Source organism: Ictidomys tridecemlineatus, chromosome 11 (assembly GCF_052094955.1).
Source record: "Ictidomys tridecemlineatus isolate mIctTri1 chromosome 11, mIctTri1.hap1, whole genome shotgun sequence".
In the NCBI taxonomy this organism is placed as follows: Eukaryota; Metazoa; Chordata; class Mammalia; order Rodentia; family Sciuridae; genus Ictidomys; species Ictidomys tridecemlineatus.
Window position 1 is genome coordinate 21,993,707 of NC_135487.1, and position 18,253 is coordinate 22,011,959.

General features: G+C 40.2%; 1 protein-coding gene across 3 annotated transcripts in view; it reads left to right on the top strand.

Moving 5' to 3' along the window:
* The window catches only part of Kpna6 (karyopherin subunit alpha 6), a 61,357-nt gene that overhangs the window by 37,370 nt on the left and 5,734 nt on the right, over positions 1-18,253 (top strand). For all 3 annotated transcript variants that reach the window (XM_005317740.4, XM_040288296.2, XM_078025824.1), the window contains 12 exons: positions 3,458-3,591; positions 5,749-5,841; positions 6,814-6,913; positions 8,982-9,076; positions 9,776-9,907; positions 11,350-11,438; positions 12,269-12,368; positions 12,657-12,820; positions 12,999-13,077; positions 16,512-16,637; positions 17,053-17,180; positions 17,784-17,962. In XM_005317740.4, coding sequence (XP_005317797.1) covers positions 3,458-3,591; positions 5,749-5,841; positions 6,814-6,913; positions 8,982-9,076; positions 9,776-9,907; positions 11,350-11,438; positions 12,269-12,368; positions 12,657-12,820; positions 12,999-13,077; positions 16,512-16,637; positions 17,053-17,180; positions 17,784-17,962 — 1,419 coding nt within the window. The remainder of the gene's footprint in view (positions 1-3,457; positions 3,592-5,748; positions 5,842-6,813; positions 6,914-8,981; positions 9,077-9,775; positions 9,908-11,349; positions 11,439-12,268; positions 12,369-12,656; positions 12,821-12,998; positions 13,078-16,511; positions 16,638-17,052; positions 17,181-17,783; positions 17,963-18,253) is intronic.

Here is an 18,253-nt window from a genome sequence, read left to right on the forward strand (position 1 = left end):
CAGAGGGTTTTTGAAGTAAAGACTAAAATGTTGTTTGCCATTTTCACTGTATTGATATCTGTACTTATGCTTTAGCTCAAATCAAGGCAGTGGTGTCAAAGAATACTAGTAATCTTTGTATTCTTTACTATCAACTGTATTTTTTTTTTTTAAATAATATCCTTGGTGAGACCAGGCTCAGTGTCCCATAGCTGTAATCCCAGTGACTTGGGAGACTAAGACAGGAGGATCCCAAGTTTGAAGCTAGTTTCAGTAACTTAGTGAGACCCTTCTCAAAATACAAAAAGGCTCAGAGTGTAGCTCAGTGATATAATTCCCAGTGCCACCATAAATAAATAAACAAACAAACAAACAAATAAATAAATAAATTCCTTAGTAATTGATCTGGGCATATATCTCAGTGTTAGAGTGGTTGCCTAGTATGTGTAAGCTTCTGGGTTCTGTCCCTAGCACTATAAATCAAAAGAATACTATCCCTGATGAAGCCATACAAATTCAACCCTTGAAAAATATCTGGGGAAAAATCACCTGTGAGCTTAAGTTGTTAACTATAAACTAGACTTGATGGGGGGAGAGAGGGTACTGGTGATTAAACCCAGGGAAGCTTAACCACTGAAACACATTTCTAGCCCTTTTCTTAGCTGTATATTTTCTTAGAGACAGGGTCTCGATGAGTTGCTTAGGGCCTTGATAAATTGCTGAGGTTGGCTTTGAACTCCCAATCCTTCTGCATCAGCCTCCAGAGCCAATGGGATTATAGGCATGCATCACTGAACCTGGCTAAACTAGCCTTTTTTTTTTTTAAAGTATTTATTTTTAGTTGTTGATGAACTTTTATTTTATTCACTTATTTATATGCAGTGCTTAGAATCAAATCCAGTGCCCCACACATGCCAGGCAAGCACTTTTACCAATGAGCCACAACTCCAGTCTGACCTTTTTTTAAAAAAAAAAAAAAATTATTTTTAAGTTTGTAAAATTATTATTATTTTTATTGTTGTTATTGTTTACTTATTTTTAAGTGGTGCTAAGGATTGAACCCAGTGCCTCACATTGCAAGGCTACATGTGCTCTGCCACTGAGCCACCTCCCCAGCCTCCTCCCCCCTTTTTTTAATGAATCTTTTTTTTTTAATATTTACTTTTTAGTTGTAGTTGGATGCCATACCTTTATTTTACTTATTTTTATGTGATGCTGAGGATTGAACCCTGGACCTTGCACTTGCTAGACGAATGCTCGGCTGAGCCACCCAGCCCTCTGACATTTTTTTTTTTTTTAACACTATTTTTACTTGGAAGAATGAGTATCAGACAAACTATGGTTATTCAGGCTTGGATATTAGTGATTTTCATAAAATGAGTCAGTGTTTGCAAATAATCCAATTTTAGCTTTTAAACAGAATTTCAGCTGGGTGTGCAGGTATGGTAGTGCACGCCTATAATTAATCCAGCAACTCAGGAAGATCAGTGTGGGGGGGGGGGCGGGGAGGGCTTCTGGGGATTGAACCCAAGGCCTTGTGCATGAGAGGCAGGCACTCTATCAGCTGAGCTATATCCCAAGCCCTGGCCTCAGCAATTTTGTGACACCCTGTCTAAAAAAAAAATAAAAAGGGCAGGGGGTGTAGGTAGCTCAGTGGTAGAATGACACTGAATTCAATCTCTAGTACTGCCCTTACCCCCAAAATTTAGAATTTCAGAAAATGTATCTATCACTGATTCCTCAGTAGCTTCCCCATAGATTTGTGGGTTTGTTTTTTTGTTGTTGTTGTTGTTTTGTTGTTGTTGTTGTTTTGGTACTGGGGATTGAATTCAGGGGTACTCAACCACTGAGCCACATCTCCAGTCCTATTTTGTATTTTATTTAGAGATGGGGTCTCACTGAGTTGCTCAGTGCCTTGCAATTACAGAGGTTGGCTTTGAACTTGCGATTCTCCTGTCTCAGTCTCTCAAGCCACTGGGATTACAGGCATGTGCCACTGCGCCCAGCATTCCCCATAGATTTGTAACAGGAAAAAGCTAGAGGGAAAAGACCCACAGAAAAATAGATAAAGTGTGATATAGTTAAACTGTGAAATAATAAAATAGGAAAAAATAATGAAATATAGCTACATGCAGAAACATGAGTGAATCTTAGAAACCCAGAAAATGGGGGTGAAATCACTTTCAGAAGACAAAACAGATTGTTTAGGGACATATATATGTGTGATTAATAGCAAAGACAAAAGTAAAAATGATAAAAATTCATGATAACGGGGCATTGTTATTGTTGTTGTTGTTGTTGTTGGAGATGAGGGATTCTAGAATAGGGGAAGAGCCCAGGACGACTAATTTTAAGCATATTGATAATGTTCTTAGATTGGGTGATAGGTTTGCAGATATGTACTGTATTATTTTGCTTGGTAATATCTGAGTTTATTGGGCAAATCATATGGCTCTTTTCTTTTTTGTGGAATCGCTTGATCATAACTTGTGATCATTTGCCCTGGCATTGTTCTGAGAAGTACTCACAGTCAAACTTTTTTTTTTCTTTTTCTTTTTCAGTGCTAGGGATTGAACCATGGGCCTTGTACATGCTAGGCAAGTGCTACCACTGAGCAATATCCCCAGCCCATTTCACATGCATTAAACTATTTAATCCTTATACAGGTTGAGCATTGAAAATTTGAAATCCCAAGCACTTTTAATCTTAAGTATTTAGGGTAAGGAGTACTCAGCCTGTAATAACTCAGTAAAATAGGAATGATCATGATCCTGTTTTTTGTTTGTTTGTTTATACTAGGGATTGAACCCAGTGACACTTAACCAACTAAATCACATCCACAGCTCTTTTTATTTCTTATTTTGAGACGAGGTCTCACTAAGTTGCTTAAGGCCTCACTAAGTTGTTAAGGCTGGCTTCAAACTTGTTATCTTTCTGCCTCAGCCTCCTAAGCTGCTGGGATTTCGGCTGTGTACCTCTGTACCCCTCTGTGACCCTGTTTTAAAGAGAAGATCCTGGGCTGGGGATAGAGCTCAGTTGGTAGAGTGCTTGTGTTGTCTGCACAAGGCCCTGGGTTTGATTCCTCGGCACCAAAAAAACAAAAAAAGAAGAAGAAGATCCTGAAGGAAAAAGATTAAAGGAATTTGTTCAGGTTGCTCGACTAACAAGTTGAAGAACCAGGATTTGAACCCAGACAATCTGGTCCCTGGGCCCATACTTTTTTAACTACTATATGTATACCAATTGCTGTGATACCACCTATGTAACAAGCTTATTATGATTAAAGGAGACTGTTGAGTATGTGTTCACCTGCCATGTTTGTAGGCATGGCACAGGAGATTTTAGGTACAGTTATTTGATTATTGGGCCTCCCTGAGAAGCATTGGTCCTACTGGAATAGAAGAGGATAGAGCACAATGAAAAAGAAATGCTGTCTACTTGAGAGTCTTTGACACTGTGTTTATATTTTCCCTTCTAGAGACCATGGCGAGCCCAGGAAAAGACAATTATCGAATGAAGAGCTATAAGAACAATGCCTTGAACCCCGAGGAAATGAGGCGAAGAAGAGAGGAAGAGGGCATTCAGCTCCGGAAGCAGAAGCGGGAGCAGCAAGTAGGTTAACCAGAATATTCTCAACATTTTATCAGGGAAACAGTGTTTAGTTGCTATGGTTATCCTTTACCTTGACACTCAACTTTCCCTTAGGAATGTTTAGCTTAGCTACTTAGTGGGCTAGTCATCTAGTTTCATTTTGGGTTTTTTTTTTTTTTCCCCAGTTCTAGGGATTGGACCCAGGAGTGCTTTGCCACTGAGCTACATTCCTAGCCCTTTTAATTTCTTTCTTTTTTTTAAGACATGTTACTAAGTTAGTTTGCTTAAGCTGGCCTTATAGCCTTAAACTTGTGGTTCTCTTCCTCAGCATTCAGTCAGTGAGATGACAGGTGTGCAAAACAGTATCCACCTTCCAGTCTGCTTTTGTGAAGAAGTGTTGGAAGCTTTAAGAAAGGGAGAACCGGGGCTGGGGATGTGGCTCAAGCGGTAGCGCGCTTACCTGGCATGTGTGCGGCTCAGGTTCAATCCTCAGCACCACATACAAACAAAGATGTTGTGTCCACTGAAAACAAACAAAAAAAATAAATGAATATTAAAGTTCTCTCTCTCTTAAAAAAAAAAAAAAAGAAGAAGAAGAAGAGAAAAACTTATTGAGTTTATTTTTTAAAAAAAAGGGGAGAACCAATCCCTACTTTGTGTCTTTTAGCCTTCAAGTTATACTTCCATGTGCCCCTTGTCTTTGTCACACTGCTGTCAGTGTAGGGTCAGTGTCCTTGAAGGCCCAGCTCCCAGACTTGTCCTTTAAGAGGCTTATCAGCCATTCTGGGCTGTCTTCTACTTGAGTTTATTCTTTGTAAGTGTCCCTCAGACTGAGACTATACTATTGCTTTACCTTACCACTGCCACATTGGTGCCTTGCTTAGATCTAGATTTAGTTACCTAACCTGCTTTTGCCCACCTTCTTGCTATACTGTTATTCCTTTCCTTCAAAGCCCTTTGTCCCCTCATCTCCAGTACTGGGAATTGAAACCAGGGGCACTCTACCATTGAGCTATATCCCTAGCACTTTTTGTTCTTTTATTTATTTTTATTGTTTCTAGACAGAGTTGGTCCTACTAAGTCACTGAGGCTGTCTTCAAATTTGGCAATCTCTCTGCTTTAGCTTCCTGAGTTGCTGGGATTACAAACAAGCATCACCAGACCCAGCACCTTCAAAACCTTTTATACCTATCATCTTTTATATAAAAGGCAAAGAAATAGTGTTATTTGTTTTTTGTTTTGTTCTGTTTGCTTATAAAAATGTAAACTGGTTGGGGTTGTGGCTCAGCAGCAGAGCTCTCGCCTACCACGGTGCAAGGCGCTGGGTTAGTCCTCAGCACTACATAAAAATAAATTTAATACTAAAGGTATTGTGTCCAACTACAACTTAAAAAAGAAAAAGTATGAACAATTAGCCAGGTGTGGTGGCACATGCCTGTAATCCTAGCAGCCCAGAAGCCTGAGGCAGGAGGATCACAAGTTCAAAATCAGCCTCAGCAATTTAGTGAGAACCTATTTCAAAATAAAAATTTGAAAAGATCTAGGGATATGATTCAATGGTTAATAATGTCTCAGGTTCAATACCCAGAACCAAATTTTTTTTTATTTTTTATTTTTTTATTGCCAGGAATTGAACCCAGGTGTGCTAGCCACTGACTAAGCCCCATCCCCACCCTTTTTTATATTTTATTTAGAGACAAGGTGTCTCTGAGTTGCTTAGGGCCTTGCTAAGTTGCTGAGGCTGGCTTTGAACTCGAGATCCTCCTGCCTCAGCTTCCTGAGCCACTGAAATTATATGTGTCTGCCACCAGGCCAGGCAGTAAAAAAAAAATTTTTTTTGAAAAGTGAACAATTCTATTGATGTAACATAAGAATAAAGCTATATATAGGGCTGAGGTTGTGGCTTGGCGGTAGAGTGCACACCTAGCACATGTGAGATCCTGGGTTCAATCCTCGGCACCACATCAGGATAAATAAATAAAATAATGGTTTAAATAAAAGAAAGAATAAAGCTTTGTGGTATTACATTCATGTCAGTATTTAAAGCTTGGCATCCTTTTCTCAGTTACTTTACCATTTGCTTGTCAGTTATGCCATAATTTAACATTGGATTATTGGTGTTTTGATTTGGTTTGTTTCAGTGAGTAGTCTTACCATTTTTCTTCACTTTACTTTTAGCTTTTTAAACGAAGAAATGTGGAGCTGATTAATGAAGAAGCCGCCATGTTTGATAGTCTCCTCATGGACTCCTATGTGAGCTCTACAACTGGGGTAAGGCCCTTGTATGTGCCTGATGCAGACCAGGGACATATTTGCTTCTACAGAATAGAAATTGGATGGTTCATATCATTTAGTAGCTTTGCCAATAATGCTAAGCTCTTTCTTCCATGGGCCATTTTATAGATGGTCAGGGTTTGGTTGTTTTTTGTTTGTTTGTTTGTTTGGTACTAGGGATTGAACTCAGGGGTACTTGACCACTGAACCACATCCCTGGCCCTATTTTGTATTTTATTTAGAGACAGGGTCTCACTGAGTTGCTTAGAGCCTCACTGAGTTGCTTAGCGCCTCGCTTTTTGCTGAGGCTGGCTTTGAACTCGCAATCCTCCTGTCTCAACCTCCCAAGTCACTGGGTTACAGGCATGCTCCACTTGGTCAATTTAAAGAGTCAAAAAGGGGGCTGGGGATGTGGCTCAAGCGGTAGCGCGCTCGCCTGGCGTGCGAGCGGCCCGGGTTCGATCCTCAGCACCACATACAAACAAAGATGTTGTGTCTGCCAAAAACTAAAAAATAAATATTAAAAATTCTCTCTCTCAAAAAAAAAAGAGTCAAAAAGGATTTATCTCTGATAGAAACACCTGAGGAAACATAAGAGAAGCCATTTTTTGCTTCAGAGATTAGGAATCACTTCTAAATGTTCCAACTTGAAGCAGCCATGGGTTAAAAGAACGCTCTCTCCTAAGCTACTATGCCATCCTCTTACCCTAAAATTTTTAAAAGAAGGATGCCAAGCAAGAGTGTGTGCTCACAGCTGGGTGTGGTGGCGTACGCCTATAATCCCAACGGTTTGGGAGGCTGAGACAGGAGGCAAATAAAATACAAAATAGGACTGGGTATGTGGCTCATGGTCAAGTGCCCCTGAGTTCAATTCCTAGTACCAAAAGAAAAAAAAAGTGTGTTTACATCTTTGTTCACATTTGGTTCTGGTGTTGGTTTGCAAAGTCCTAAACTTGTTTTATATTCTAGGAGAGTGTGATCACAAGAGAGATGGTGGAGATGCTATTTTCTGATGATTCTGACTTGCAATTAGCAACCACACAGAAATTCCGGAAACTGCTCTCCAAAGGTATAAAGTCTAGTCATTTTTGAAGAAACCCTATATGATTTAGCTTCTTTCCTTTCACTAGTATCAACTGTTCTGCCTCTTGATTATTCTGCTCTAACCCTTCTGGCTTTGGCATCTCTCTCTTTTTTTTTTCTTTAATTATTTTTTTTAATTATAGGTGGACATAATATCTTCATGTTTATTTTTATGTGGTGCTGAGGATCAAACCCAGGGCCTCATGCTTGCAAGGCAAACGCTGTACCACTGAGCTACAACCCCAGCCCCCTACCTACCTTTTTATTTCACCCTTTACTTCTATCTAAAAATGTCAAGCTGGGGCTAGGGATGTGGCTCAAGCGGTAACGCGCTCGCCTGGATGCGTGCGGCCTGGGTTCAATCCTCAGCACCACATACCAACAAAGATGTTGTGTCCGCTGAAAACTAGAAAATAAATATTGAAAAATTCTCTCTCTAAAATAAATAAATAAATAAATAAATAAATAAATAAAAATGTCAAGCTATCCCTTACACTTGGCAGTTTTTAATCTCCTTACTTATGTCCTTCTCTCCCCCCCTCAATCTCTACAGGCAATTGGGATTTCTTACATAAAATAGCATAGTATTAACCTATACCTATCCTCTGGTATACTCTAGGTTCATCCAGAGATTATTAAATACCTAATACAGTATAAGTGCTATGTAAATAATTGTTACATTATCTAGGAAATAATGACAAACAGGGAAAAGTCTATATAGATTTTTTTTTTTTTCCCTTTTGGTACTGGGGATCAAATTCATGGCGCTCTACCACTGAACTATATCCCAGGGTTTGCAAATATTTTTGACAGACATGTGGTTGGATATACAGATGCAGAGGGTAAATATACTTCCTTTTTTTTTAATTTTTTTTTTTTTTTTTTTGAGAGAGAGAGAAGAGAGAATTTTTTAATATTTATTTTTCAGTTTTTGGTGGACACAACATCGTTGTTTGTATGTGGTGCTGAGGATCGAACCCGAGCCGCACGCATGCCAGGCGAGCGTGCTACCGCTTGAGCCACATCCCCAGCCCCTATACTTCCTTTTTTAATATTTATTTTTTAGTTTTTGTTGGACACAATATCTTTTTTTTTTTTTTTAAGAGAGAGAGTGTGTGTTTTTTATTTTATTTATTTATTTATTTATTTAGAGAGAGTGAGAGAGGAGAGAGAGAGAGAATTTTTAATATTTATTTTTTAGTTCTCAGCGGACACAACATCTTTGTTGGTATGTGGTGCTGAGGATCAAACCCAGGCCGCATGCATGCCAGGCGAGCGCGCTACCGCTTGAGCCACATCCCCAGCCCTGGACACAATATATTTATTTATTTTTATGTGGTGGTGCTAAGGATCAAACCCAGGGCCCCACAAGTGCTCGGCAAGCCCTCTACTGCTGAGCCACAATCCCAGCCCAAATATACTGATTGTGACTCTGTGGTAGAGCACTTGCCTAGCATGTGTGAGGCACTGGGTTCGATTCTTAGCATTGCATATAAATAAATGAATAAAATAAAGGTCCATCAACATCTAAAAAAATATTTTAAAAAATATTGGTTGTGTGAGCTGGGCACACAGTGGTGCATGCCTATAATCTTCATTACCCTCACCCCCACAAAAAAAGGGAGGGCAGCCTGCCCCAGTACCAAAGGAAAAAAAACTAATAATAGTATGAATATATATGATGTATGATAGGAAAAATACTTCGTACTCCAGTATATTAAGCATTCCTCTCAAGAAAGGACTACTGGTCTTAGAAGGGAAATGTGCTCATCCTTTGGACTTTCTTCTTTCCCTTATCATTTTGCACTTACATTCAGTCAGTAGATCAAAGTAAGCATATCTAAATTAGGAATGATTTTATACTTCAGCATGACACCTATATTATGCAGTTCAGAAATGAGAAGGTATTTTTAAAACAATCTTACCAAAAGAGTGTTTGGGAATGTTTGTAAGGGTGGTCAGAAATATCTAAAAAAGATTGTGAATTCACCCCAGTAAACGGATTAGCCAAAGCCTCTCCTTACTTTTCATTTTTCCCCCCTTAACTCTTCCAGAGCCTAGTCCACCAATAGATGAAGTTATCAACACTCCAGGAGTAGTTGATCGGTTTGTAGAGTTTCTGAAGAGGAATGAGAATTGTACATTACAGGTAAAGACTAGGGGAATGCATGACCAGATGAAAGCCCTTCATGCAAGAAATTACAGTGAGATGTTTCTGCATCTCTCAGGAAATAGACAATAGTAATATGAAGAAACATTTAAGGGAATTGTCAGTTTCCCTCAGAGGTCTTGGCTTCAAAGAAGAGAGCCAAAATCTCAAACAATCTCAATGTGCCAGGCATTGTGGTACACGCTTGTAATCCCACTTGTTTGGGTGGTTGAGACAAGAGGATCAAGTTTTAGGCCTGCCTGGGAACTTAGCAAGACACTGTCTCAAAATAAAAAATAAAAAGGGCTGGAGACGTACTCATGATAGAATACTTAATTAGCATGCATGAGATCCTGGGTCTGAACCCTAGTAGGAAAAAAAAAATTCTCTTAAACTTAGCTAATGTGAGGTAACATTAGCCTCGCATTAGCTAGATTTAAGCATTTCCCAGTATGTATGTACTTCAGAGTGACCCATGGTGGTATGGTGGTGCAAGATTAAATAGAGCCCATTTAAGCCCAGTTCCATCTTTACCATGTGTCAGTGTCATATCAGTGCTCTTCCCCCAATTTAAAGTGGGGAGGGGAGAGACTTGTGTTTGATTTTGTTTTCACTCATGGGCAAGAGGCTTAGTGTTTTGAACCACCTGGTAGGCATGATTGCTCAGACCTCTCAATCATGGCTTAATCTCACTTTCAGTTTGAAGCTGCCTGGGCTCTAACAAACATTGCCTCTGGAACCTCTCAGCAGACCAAAATTGTCATTGAAGCAGGGGCTGTTCCCATTTTTATAGAGCTGCTTAACTCGGACTTTGAGGATGTACAGGAACAGGTAACGCTCACATTTTGCTAAATTCTTAATGGCATCAATAATATAAAAAGTATGTGTGTGTATCTTTGTCCCAGTTCTTGGCGTAGTGCTCTTAAATTGGTGGGAATTTTCTGAGTGATAAGCATCTTTTGTTGCTTATAGAACTCCTTTGGAACACACCTGAATATATGGGATGAGTGACTTAGAGGGGAACCTCTTGGTAGCCTTCAGATGATTTTGGTCACCAGAAAGACGAAATGTAGGATTAAAGGGTGGGAACTCAGCCCCACCTCCCACACATATCCCTAGAAAGTGATATGAAGGAGTCTGGAGATGGGATTATAAGAACTCTTGAACAATGGAACTTCCTGGGTTGGCAAGCACATCCATGTGCTAGAAAAGTGTCAGAGGGCACGGAGGCTTTTCATCTCTACTCTCTCCTACTCCATACCTTTCCCCATGCATCTCTTCCATTTGGCTGTTCCTGAGCCTTATCTTTTATAATATACTGGGTAAATGTGATGTTTTCTTGAATTCTCTGTCATTCCAGTTAATTATCAAATCTGAGAAAGAAATGTAGGAATCTCCAGTTTTATAGTTGATCAGTCAGAAGTACCAGGTGGTCCCTAGGGCTTGTGACTGGTATCTGAAGGGGAGGGGGGTGTCTTCTGGAACTGACCTGTGGCATTTGCTAACTTCAAGAGTTAGTGTTAGAATGAAATTATTGGACACATAGTGTCAGATAATTGTTAGTGTGGGAAGAATTCCATATATTTTGTGTCAGAAGTAATGTTGGAAGAGACACAACAGTAATTCAGTACTCACAGATTATGAAGATATAGGTAGGACTTCCAGGCTGAGCATAGTGGCTCAAGCCTGTAATCCCAGCGATTTAGGAGGTGAGGCCAGAGGATCACAAGTTTAAAACCAGCCTCAGCAATTTCGCAAGGCTCTAAGCAGTTTAGTGAGACCATCCCAAAATAAAATGGGCTAGTAATGTGGCTCAGTAGTTAAGCACCACTGGCTTCAATCTCTAGTATCAAAAATAAAAAGAACTTCCATTTCCCCCACTGAATTTTTGCTAGTTGAATGGAAATGGAAGAGTAGTTAATGGCATCTTTCCTCCATTGCTATGTATAGAGTTGGCTTCCAGGACGGCTATTAGAATACAACTTTCTGGTCACTTATTTTTCTGGGGTGTCAGGATGGTGGGTTCTGGATTTGGTTTCTCTGGAGACAGCAGTACTGTCTTCCTCTACTGAACCATGACTTCCTAAGGGAAAATTCCTTGTAGAACATGTGCTCAATAAGGACTTTCACGGGGAGGTTTCCTGAGCTTTAGTATGTCTCAGGCCTTGATTGACATTGTTCTCAGCCTACTGGGTATTCTGCAGGACTGAATACAAGGTTATTACAGAAGGTACCAGGCTCTGTTGATGACAGTTTTATTATCCCCTTTTCAGGCAGTCTGGGCCCTAGGAAACATAGCTGGAGATAGTTCCATTTGCCGAGATTACGTCTTGAACTGTTCCATCCTTAATCCTTTGTTAACGTGAGTAATTACAATTATTTGCACCTGGGGCATCTAAAGATGGCCTTGTGCCAGGTCATTTGGGGACAATTTACTTGATCTCTAAAGATAACAGATAAATACAAAAACCTTAGAAGTGCATTCTGATCCTCAGAATTTTATCTTTTACTTTACATAAAAGATACATTTTGAGACTAAGAAACTTTTGCCCCTGGTCTGTGTTAAGGAATGCCATGTTCCTTAACCTCGTAATTCTATAGAACCTTATGTTTGTCATATCTGCTTCATTGAACCAAGGAGAAAAGAAATCCAACCTTCTCTAAAATGTATTGATTTGCTATAGGGTTATTCATAGATACATTGGACAATTTTGTTGTAAATCATAGATCAGAGGCCCCATGAAAAGTCATCTAGGCCCCTCTCTCATTCCCTTCTCCACCCCATATTAGAGTAAGCTATATCTAAACCTAAAGATATGAATGAACTTCTCTTGCTCATAGACTACCAGTGTCACTTTCTTGAGAATGGAAAGTGATAGGAAATCATTCCATTATTGCCTAACACCCTCCTACTCTTTGTACAGGAATTGTGCACAGACTTAGGGGCACAATGTGTCCTACTTAAAATCTTTCAGGCTTACTTAAAGTCTGTCCTCTGTTTGGTCCCTGTTATCTATGGTGTACCACAGCGGTCCTCTGCAGAAGCCAGCCAAATCACTCTATTAGTTTAGTTCTATGAGAAAGTGGCTGCTAGAGTCTTAGGGTCTGATTGGATTTCTCCCCTTCCTCTGGGGTTTGAGCACCTATGCCAGGGCATCAATGCTTAGGATCTGGCTTTGCTCTTTCCTTCAGACTCCTCACCAAGTCCACACGTCTGACAATGACACGGAATGCAGTCTGGGCCCTGTCAAATCTCTGCCGAGGGAAGAATCCACCCCCAGAGTTTGCAAAGGTAAGAGAGCTGCTTCTCAGTCCCTGAGGACAGTTGATTCATCATGTGGAGTTTTTAACGTCTTTAGATTTCCCTTTGAGTCTCAAATCTCAGGAGTCAGTTGTTAATAAAGTAGGTGATCTTGCATGCCTAGATGGTAAAAGTGAAAAGTAGACCTGAGGTTTAATAATAGAGATTCCCCAGGATCTAGAATTACTTCTTGGGGCAGGGGTTAGCAATGTTAGTGTTAGTAATAGAGCTGATGTAACCCTGTCCCCGTGTGAGTCCTTCTCACTCTGCTTCCAACAGGTCTCTCCTTGTTTGCCTGTACTATCTCGCCTACTCTTCAGCAGTGACTCAGACTTACTGGCAGATGCTTGCTGGGCTCTCTCTTACCTGTCTGATGGCCCCAATGAGAAGATCCAAGCAGTCATAGACTCTGGAGTCTGCCGGAGATTGGTAGAGCTTTTGATGTGAGTGGTTTCAGGGTAAAGGTTCCCAAAGGTTCTCCAAGCTCATGCCAAAGAGCTGCAGCTAGCAGTTTGTTGTCCTACTCAGGTGTGGAGGCATGAGGCTGTCGCCAGCCCTGGTGATCAGCAGTGCTGAATATGATATGCTGGCTTTCCACTGATCAGATCTTCTCCTCTGTAGGCACAACGATAACAAAGTGGCTTCTCCTGCCCTGAGAGCTGTGGGTAACATTGTCACTGGGGATGACATCCAGACCCAGGTAAGGAAAAGGAATGTCTAGTATCCTAACTAAAACTAATTATAATATTTTGGGTTTTTTGTTTCGGGGTTTTTTTTTTTTTGGTGGTCCTAGGGATTGAATCCAGGATCTCTATGTGCTGGGCAGGTACTCTACCACAGTGAACTACATCCTCAGTCAATTCAGGCCAGCTATGGGAGAGCATTGTGGAGAACTTTCCTGCCTGATGGAAGATGGCATGGCATAGCAGAGAAAGCATAGTCTTGAGTAAAACAATTCCAGCTCTGCCAGCTCTGTATGATCACAGTTGATTGGTTTCTTCATTTCTTCTACAAATCAGAAACTGATCATCATCATCCAATTAGTCCTTGTGAAAGAAAACAAAATACAATAACTGCACTGAGTGGGATATTATAAAGTTAAGTCTGAGCTGTGATCCTTTTGAGATATGGAAACCTACACCCCTCTATCCTAGACCTTTAGGAACCCATCGACATTACCTCATGTTAATATAAGCACCTCCAAGCCAGGCGTGGGTGTAATCCCACTGACTGTAGAAGCTGGGACAGGAGAATTGCTTTAGCCCAGGAGTTTGACATCATTACAGTATTCTTTCTTTAATTTTGTACTGGTGATTGAATCCAGGGCCTTGCCGTATAGGCAAGTACTCTAACTGGACTACATCCTCAACCCAAGCCTGAGTTTGGGACTACCCTGGGCAACATAGTGAGATCTTGTTTCAAAAAAAATAACTTCTAGGTGGTCATGATGGTACATGCCTATAATCCCAGTGACTCTGGAGGCTGAAACAGGAGAATAAAATAAATTTGAGAGGTGCCTCAGCAACTTCTGCCTTAAGTGATTTAAAAAAAAAAAAATTTAGTTATAGATGGACACAATTTCTTTATTTTGTTTATTTTTATGTGGTGCTGAGAATCGAACCTAGTACCTCACATGTGTGAGGTAAGTGCTCTGCCACTGAGCTCCAAACCCAGCCCCTGCCTTAAGTAATTTAGTGAGAATCTGTCTCAGTAAATAAAGAATTGGGAATGTAGCTCAGTGGTAAAATGCCTCTGTGTTTAATCCCCAATACATAAATAAATAAATAAATAAAAGAAAACCTCTCCAGTGAGGACACAGTAGCCAGTTTCCCCTGGCTAGAGGTATAGGTATTCCACAGAGGCTCCAAAGGCTGAGAGAGGAGAATTGCATGTTCAAAGCCAGCTTTAGCAATAGCGAGGCACTAAGCAACTCAGTGAGACCCTGTCTCTAAATAAGATACAAAATAGGGCTGGGGATGTGGGTCAGTGGTTGAGTGCCCAAGTTCAATCCCTGGTACTTCGCCGTCAAAAAAAAAAAAAAAAAAGATATGGGTATTCTTGTAGTTGGCATAATTTTGTGGGATTCCTTTTTTTTTTTTTTTTGCTTAACCACTGATCCACATCCTCAGACCTTTTTGATTTTATAAGTGAGGAATCTCTCACTCACACACATACCCTCATTTTCTAAATCATTTTGTGTATGTGTGTGAGATGTGGGTATGTGCATCCATGTATTTGTTGTACTCAAACATTAAAATATAACAAAATTTATCATTTTAGCCATTTCTAAGTATATAGTTCAGTGACATTAAATATAGTCACATTGTTATTCAGTCATCACTACCGTCCATCTATAGAACTTTTCATTGTCTCAGACTGAAACTATACCCATTACACAATAACTCCCCATTCTTCCATCATCTGTACTCTAGTAACCACCAATCTACTGTCAGTGTGACTTTGACTTCTGTAACTACCTCATATAAATGGAATTTATTTTGTTTGGATTATTTCACTTAGCATAATAAGTTACTCCTTCTGGGTTCATCCATGTACCATGTGTCAATTTCCTTTGTAAGGTGAAATAATATTCCATTATATGTATATGCCACATTTTTCAAATCCATTGTCTATGGACCTTTGGGTTGTTTCTACCCTTGAAGCTTCTATGAATAATGCTGTTATGAACATTATTATTGTACAAATATTTGTTCAGGTTTATGTTTTTGCTTCTATGGGTATACACCCACCAGTGTAATTATTGGATGGTTTTATGTTTCATATTTATTGTTTGTTTGTTTGTTTTGCAGTGCTAGGGATTGTGCCCAGGAGTACTCTCTCTGTATTACTGTATTACATTCCCGTCCTTTTAATTTTTTGAGACAGACTCTCACTAAATGCCCAGTTTGGCCTTGATCCTGCTGCTTCAGCCTCCTGAACAGCTAGGATTACGAGCATGGAGCACTATACTCATCTATGTTTAATTTTTTTGAGGAACCATCATATTGCTTTTTTAGCTGCTACATCATTTTGTATTCCAGATTCCAGTGTGTACCAGGTTCTCTACATCCTTCCAACACTTGTTATTTCTGGGGGTTTTTGTTGTTTTTATAACAACTATCCTAATGGGTATAAAGTGATATCTCATTGTGGCTAGATTTGCATATCCCTAATTAGTGATGTTGAGCATCTTTTTGTGTGCTTTTTTGACCATCTAAATATCTTTCTTGGAGAGAAGTCTATTCAAGTCCTTTGCCCTTTTTTTTTTTAATTGAACACAATATAATCTTTATTTATTTTTATGTGGTGCTGAGGATCAAACCCAGGGCCTCGCACTTGCTAGGCGAGCGCTCTACTGCTGAGCCACAACCCCAGCCCTTCTTTGCCTTTTTTGTTGTTGTTTTGGGAAGGTACTTGGGGGTTGACCCTAAGGGTGCTTTACCACTGATCTATATTCTTAGTCCTTTTTATTTTTTATTTTGAGACAGGTTTTTGCTAAGTTGCTGAGGTTCTCACTAAATGTGCTGAGGTTGGCCTCAAACTAGCAGTCTTACCTCAGCCTCCCAAGTTACTGGGATTGGAAGCATACACCACCACTTTCATTTTTATTTCTTTTTCATATTTTTAGTTGTAGATGGATACAGTACCTTTATTTTGTTTATTTAGTTTTATATACTGCTGGGGATCAAACCCAGGATCTCACACATGCTAGGCAAGTACTCTACCACTGAGCTACAACCCCAGCCCCACTTTTATTTTTTAATTGGTTATTTAGGAGGTTATTTTGTTATTTAGTTATAAGTTCTTTTTTGTACTGGATATTAATTATCAGATAAGTATTTTCTCTCTGTGGTTGTTTTGGTACTGGGGATTAAACCCAGGGACACTCACTCAGTCGCTATGTGCTACATTCCCAGCCCTTTTTATTTTTTATTTTGATGCAAAAATTGCCTAAGTTGCCCAACTGGCCTTGAATTTGCAAATCCTCTTGCCCCAGCTTCCCAAGTAGCCGGGATTACAAGTATGCACCACTGTGCCTGGCTTGTTTATAAGTCTCAGTACACAACCTTTTTAATTTTTATTAAGTTCAAATATCTGATTTTTGTTCCATTTTCTATTCTTATGGTGTTCTAGGTCATTCTTAACTGTTCAGCCCTCCCTTGCCTCCTCCATTTGCTGAGCAGCTCCAAGGAGTCAATCCGGAAGGAAGCTTGCTGGACCATTTCAAATATCACTGCTGGCAACAGGGCTCAAATACAGGTAGAACAAACAGAGAAATTGAGGGATCTGGGGATGCATCAAGATATGGATGTCTGGGTTTTTTACTTCCAGAAAAAGAGTGTTTTTTCCTTTAGAAATTGGGTTCAAGGTCCTAGGAGTGGAGCTCAGCAGTGGTCCTCCTGCCTAGCATGCAGAAAATCTTGTATTAGATCCCAGCAACCTTTCCCTGCAAAATAATAATTATAATAATAAGTAAACCCAGAAATTGTAGTCAGTGCGCTATTGGTCAAAGATCCTGTGTAGTGGAAGCTAGGTTATCTCATATGTGGGAAAAACAAAGAACTCCTAGGCAGAGGATGATACCTAATTCTTAACTCATTTTTGAGCTGGATTTGCTTTCTCTCCTTGAGCTGACTATCTCCCTCCATGCCCCTTTCCTCAATTCTCTTTAAAGGCTGTCATAGATGCAAACATCTTCCCTGTGTTGATTGAAATCCTTCAGAAAGCAGAATTTCGTACAAGGAAAGAAGCAGCCTGGGCCATCACCAATGCCACATCAGGAGGAACCCCTGAGCAGATCAGGTATTATATTCCTCTCTTGAATGATATGTGTTTTCTCCTTCTTTGCTTATAGTTTACAAATATCCTATAAACTGCTTTTACTAGGATAGTTTTGCCCCTGGGTGCAGCTGCAATAAGTTTTAAATGGTAAGCTGCTACAGTGATAATGGAATTTGGAATAGATTCCTATAGACCATGACTTATAGTGCCTCTTTTCCCTCCCTGAGAATAGAAACCTTTGGCAGAGACACAACCATCCCTCCCCTACCTGAAATCAGTGTAGTTTCCATTATTCATACACCTAAATGAACTAGACAAAATGAACTAGACCAATAACTGGCAGGGTAGAGAGATGGATGACTCAGAGAAGGGATGGATAACTCAGTAAGTGTGGATTGCTGGGCACTGGGGCTGTAGCTCAGTGGAAGAGTGCTTGCCTAGCCCATGTGAGGCACTGGGTTCAATCCTTAGCATGTTTTTGTTTATTTTTATGTGGTGCTATCCAGAAAAAAGGGGGCGGGTGTAGATTGCTGAGAATGTTGACATGTATGACATGTCAAGCACCTGCCTAGCACTTTACTTGCTCTGCATTAATTTTAAACTTGCCTCATCTCTGGCCCCTAGGTACCTGGTGTCACTGGGCTGTATCAAACCGCTATGTGACTTGTTGACTGTGATGGATTCAAAGATTGTGCAAGTGGCCCTCAATGGACTAGAGAACATTCTTCGGCTTGGAGAGCAAGAGGGCAAGCGCAGTGGCTCAGGGGTCAATCCCTACTGTGGCCTCATTGAAGAAGCCTATGGTATGTTCCCTTTTCCTGACCTTACCTCTCCCTTAAGTGGAAAGATTCTAAGTTAGAACCTGGGACTATAGGCCTCCAAAGCCAAAGACAAATATGTATTTTGAGGGGGAGAGGAGTTAGCAAGCATCCATAGCTTACGTGAGCCTTGTCTGTCTCCAAAACCAGTGAAGAATTCCTGTGCTAGCCAATTTCTGCCATCCACAGGGTTTCAGATATTCCTAAGAAGCAGGCGTGTACTAAGTAACGAGATAGAGCTAAGATCTGTATCATGTTTCAAATCCAGTTTCATTT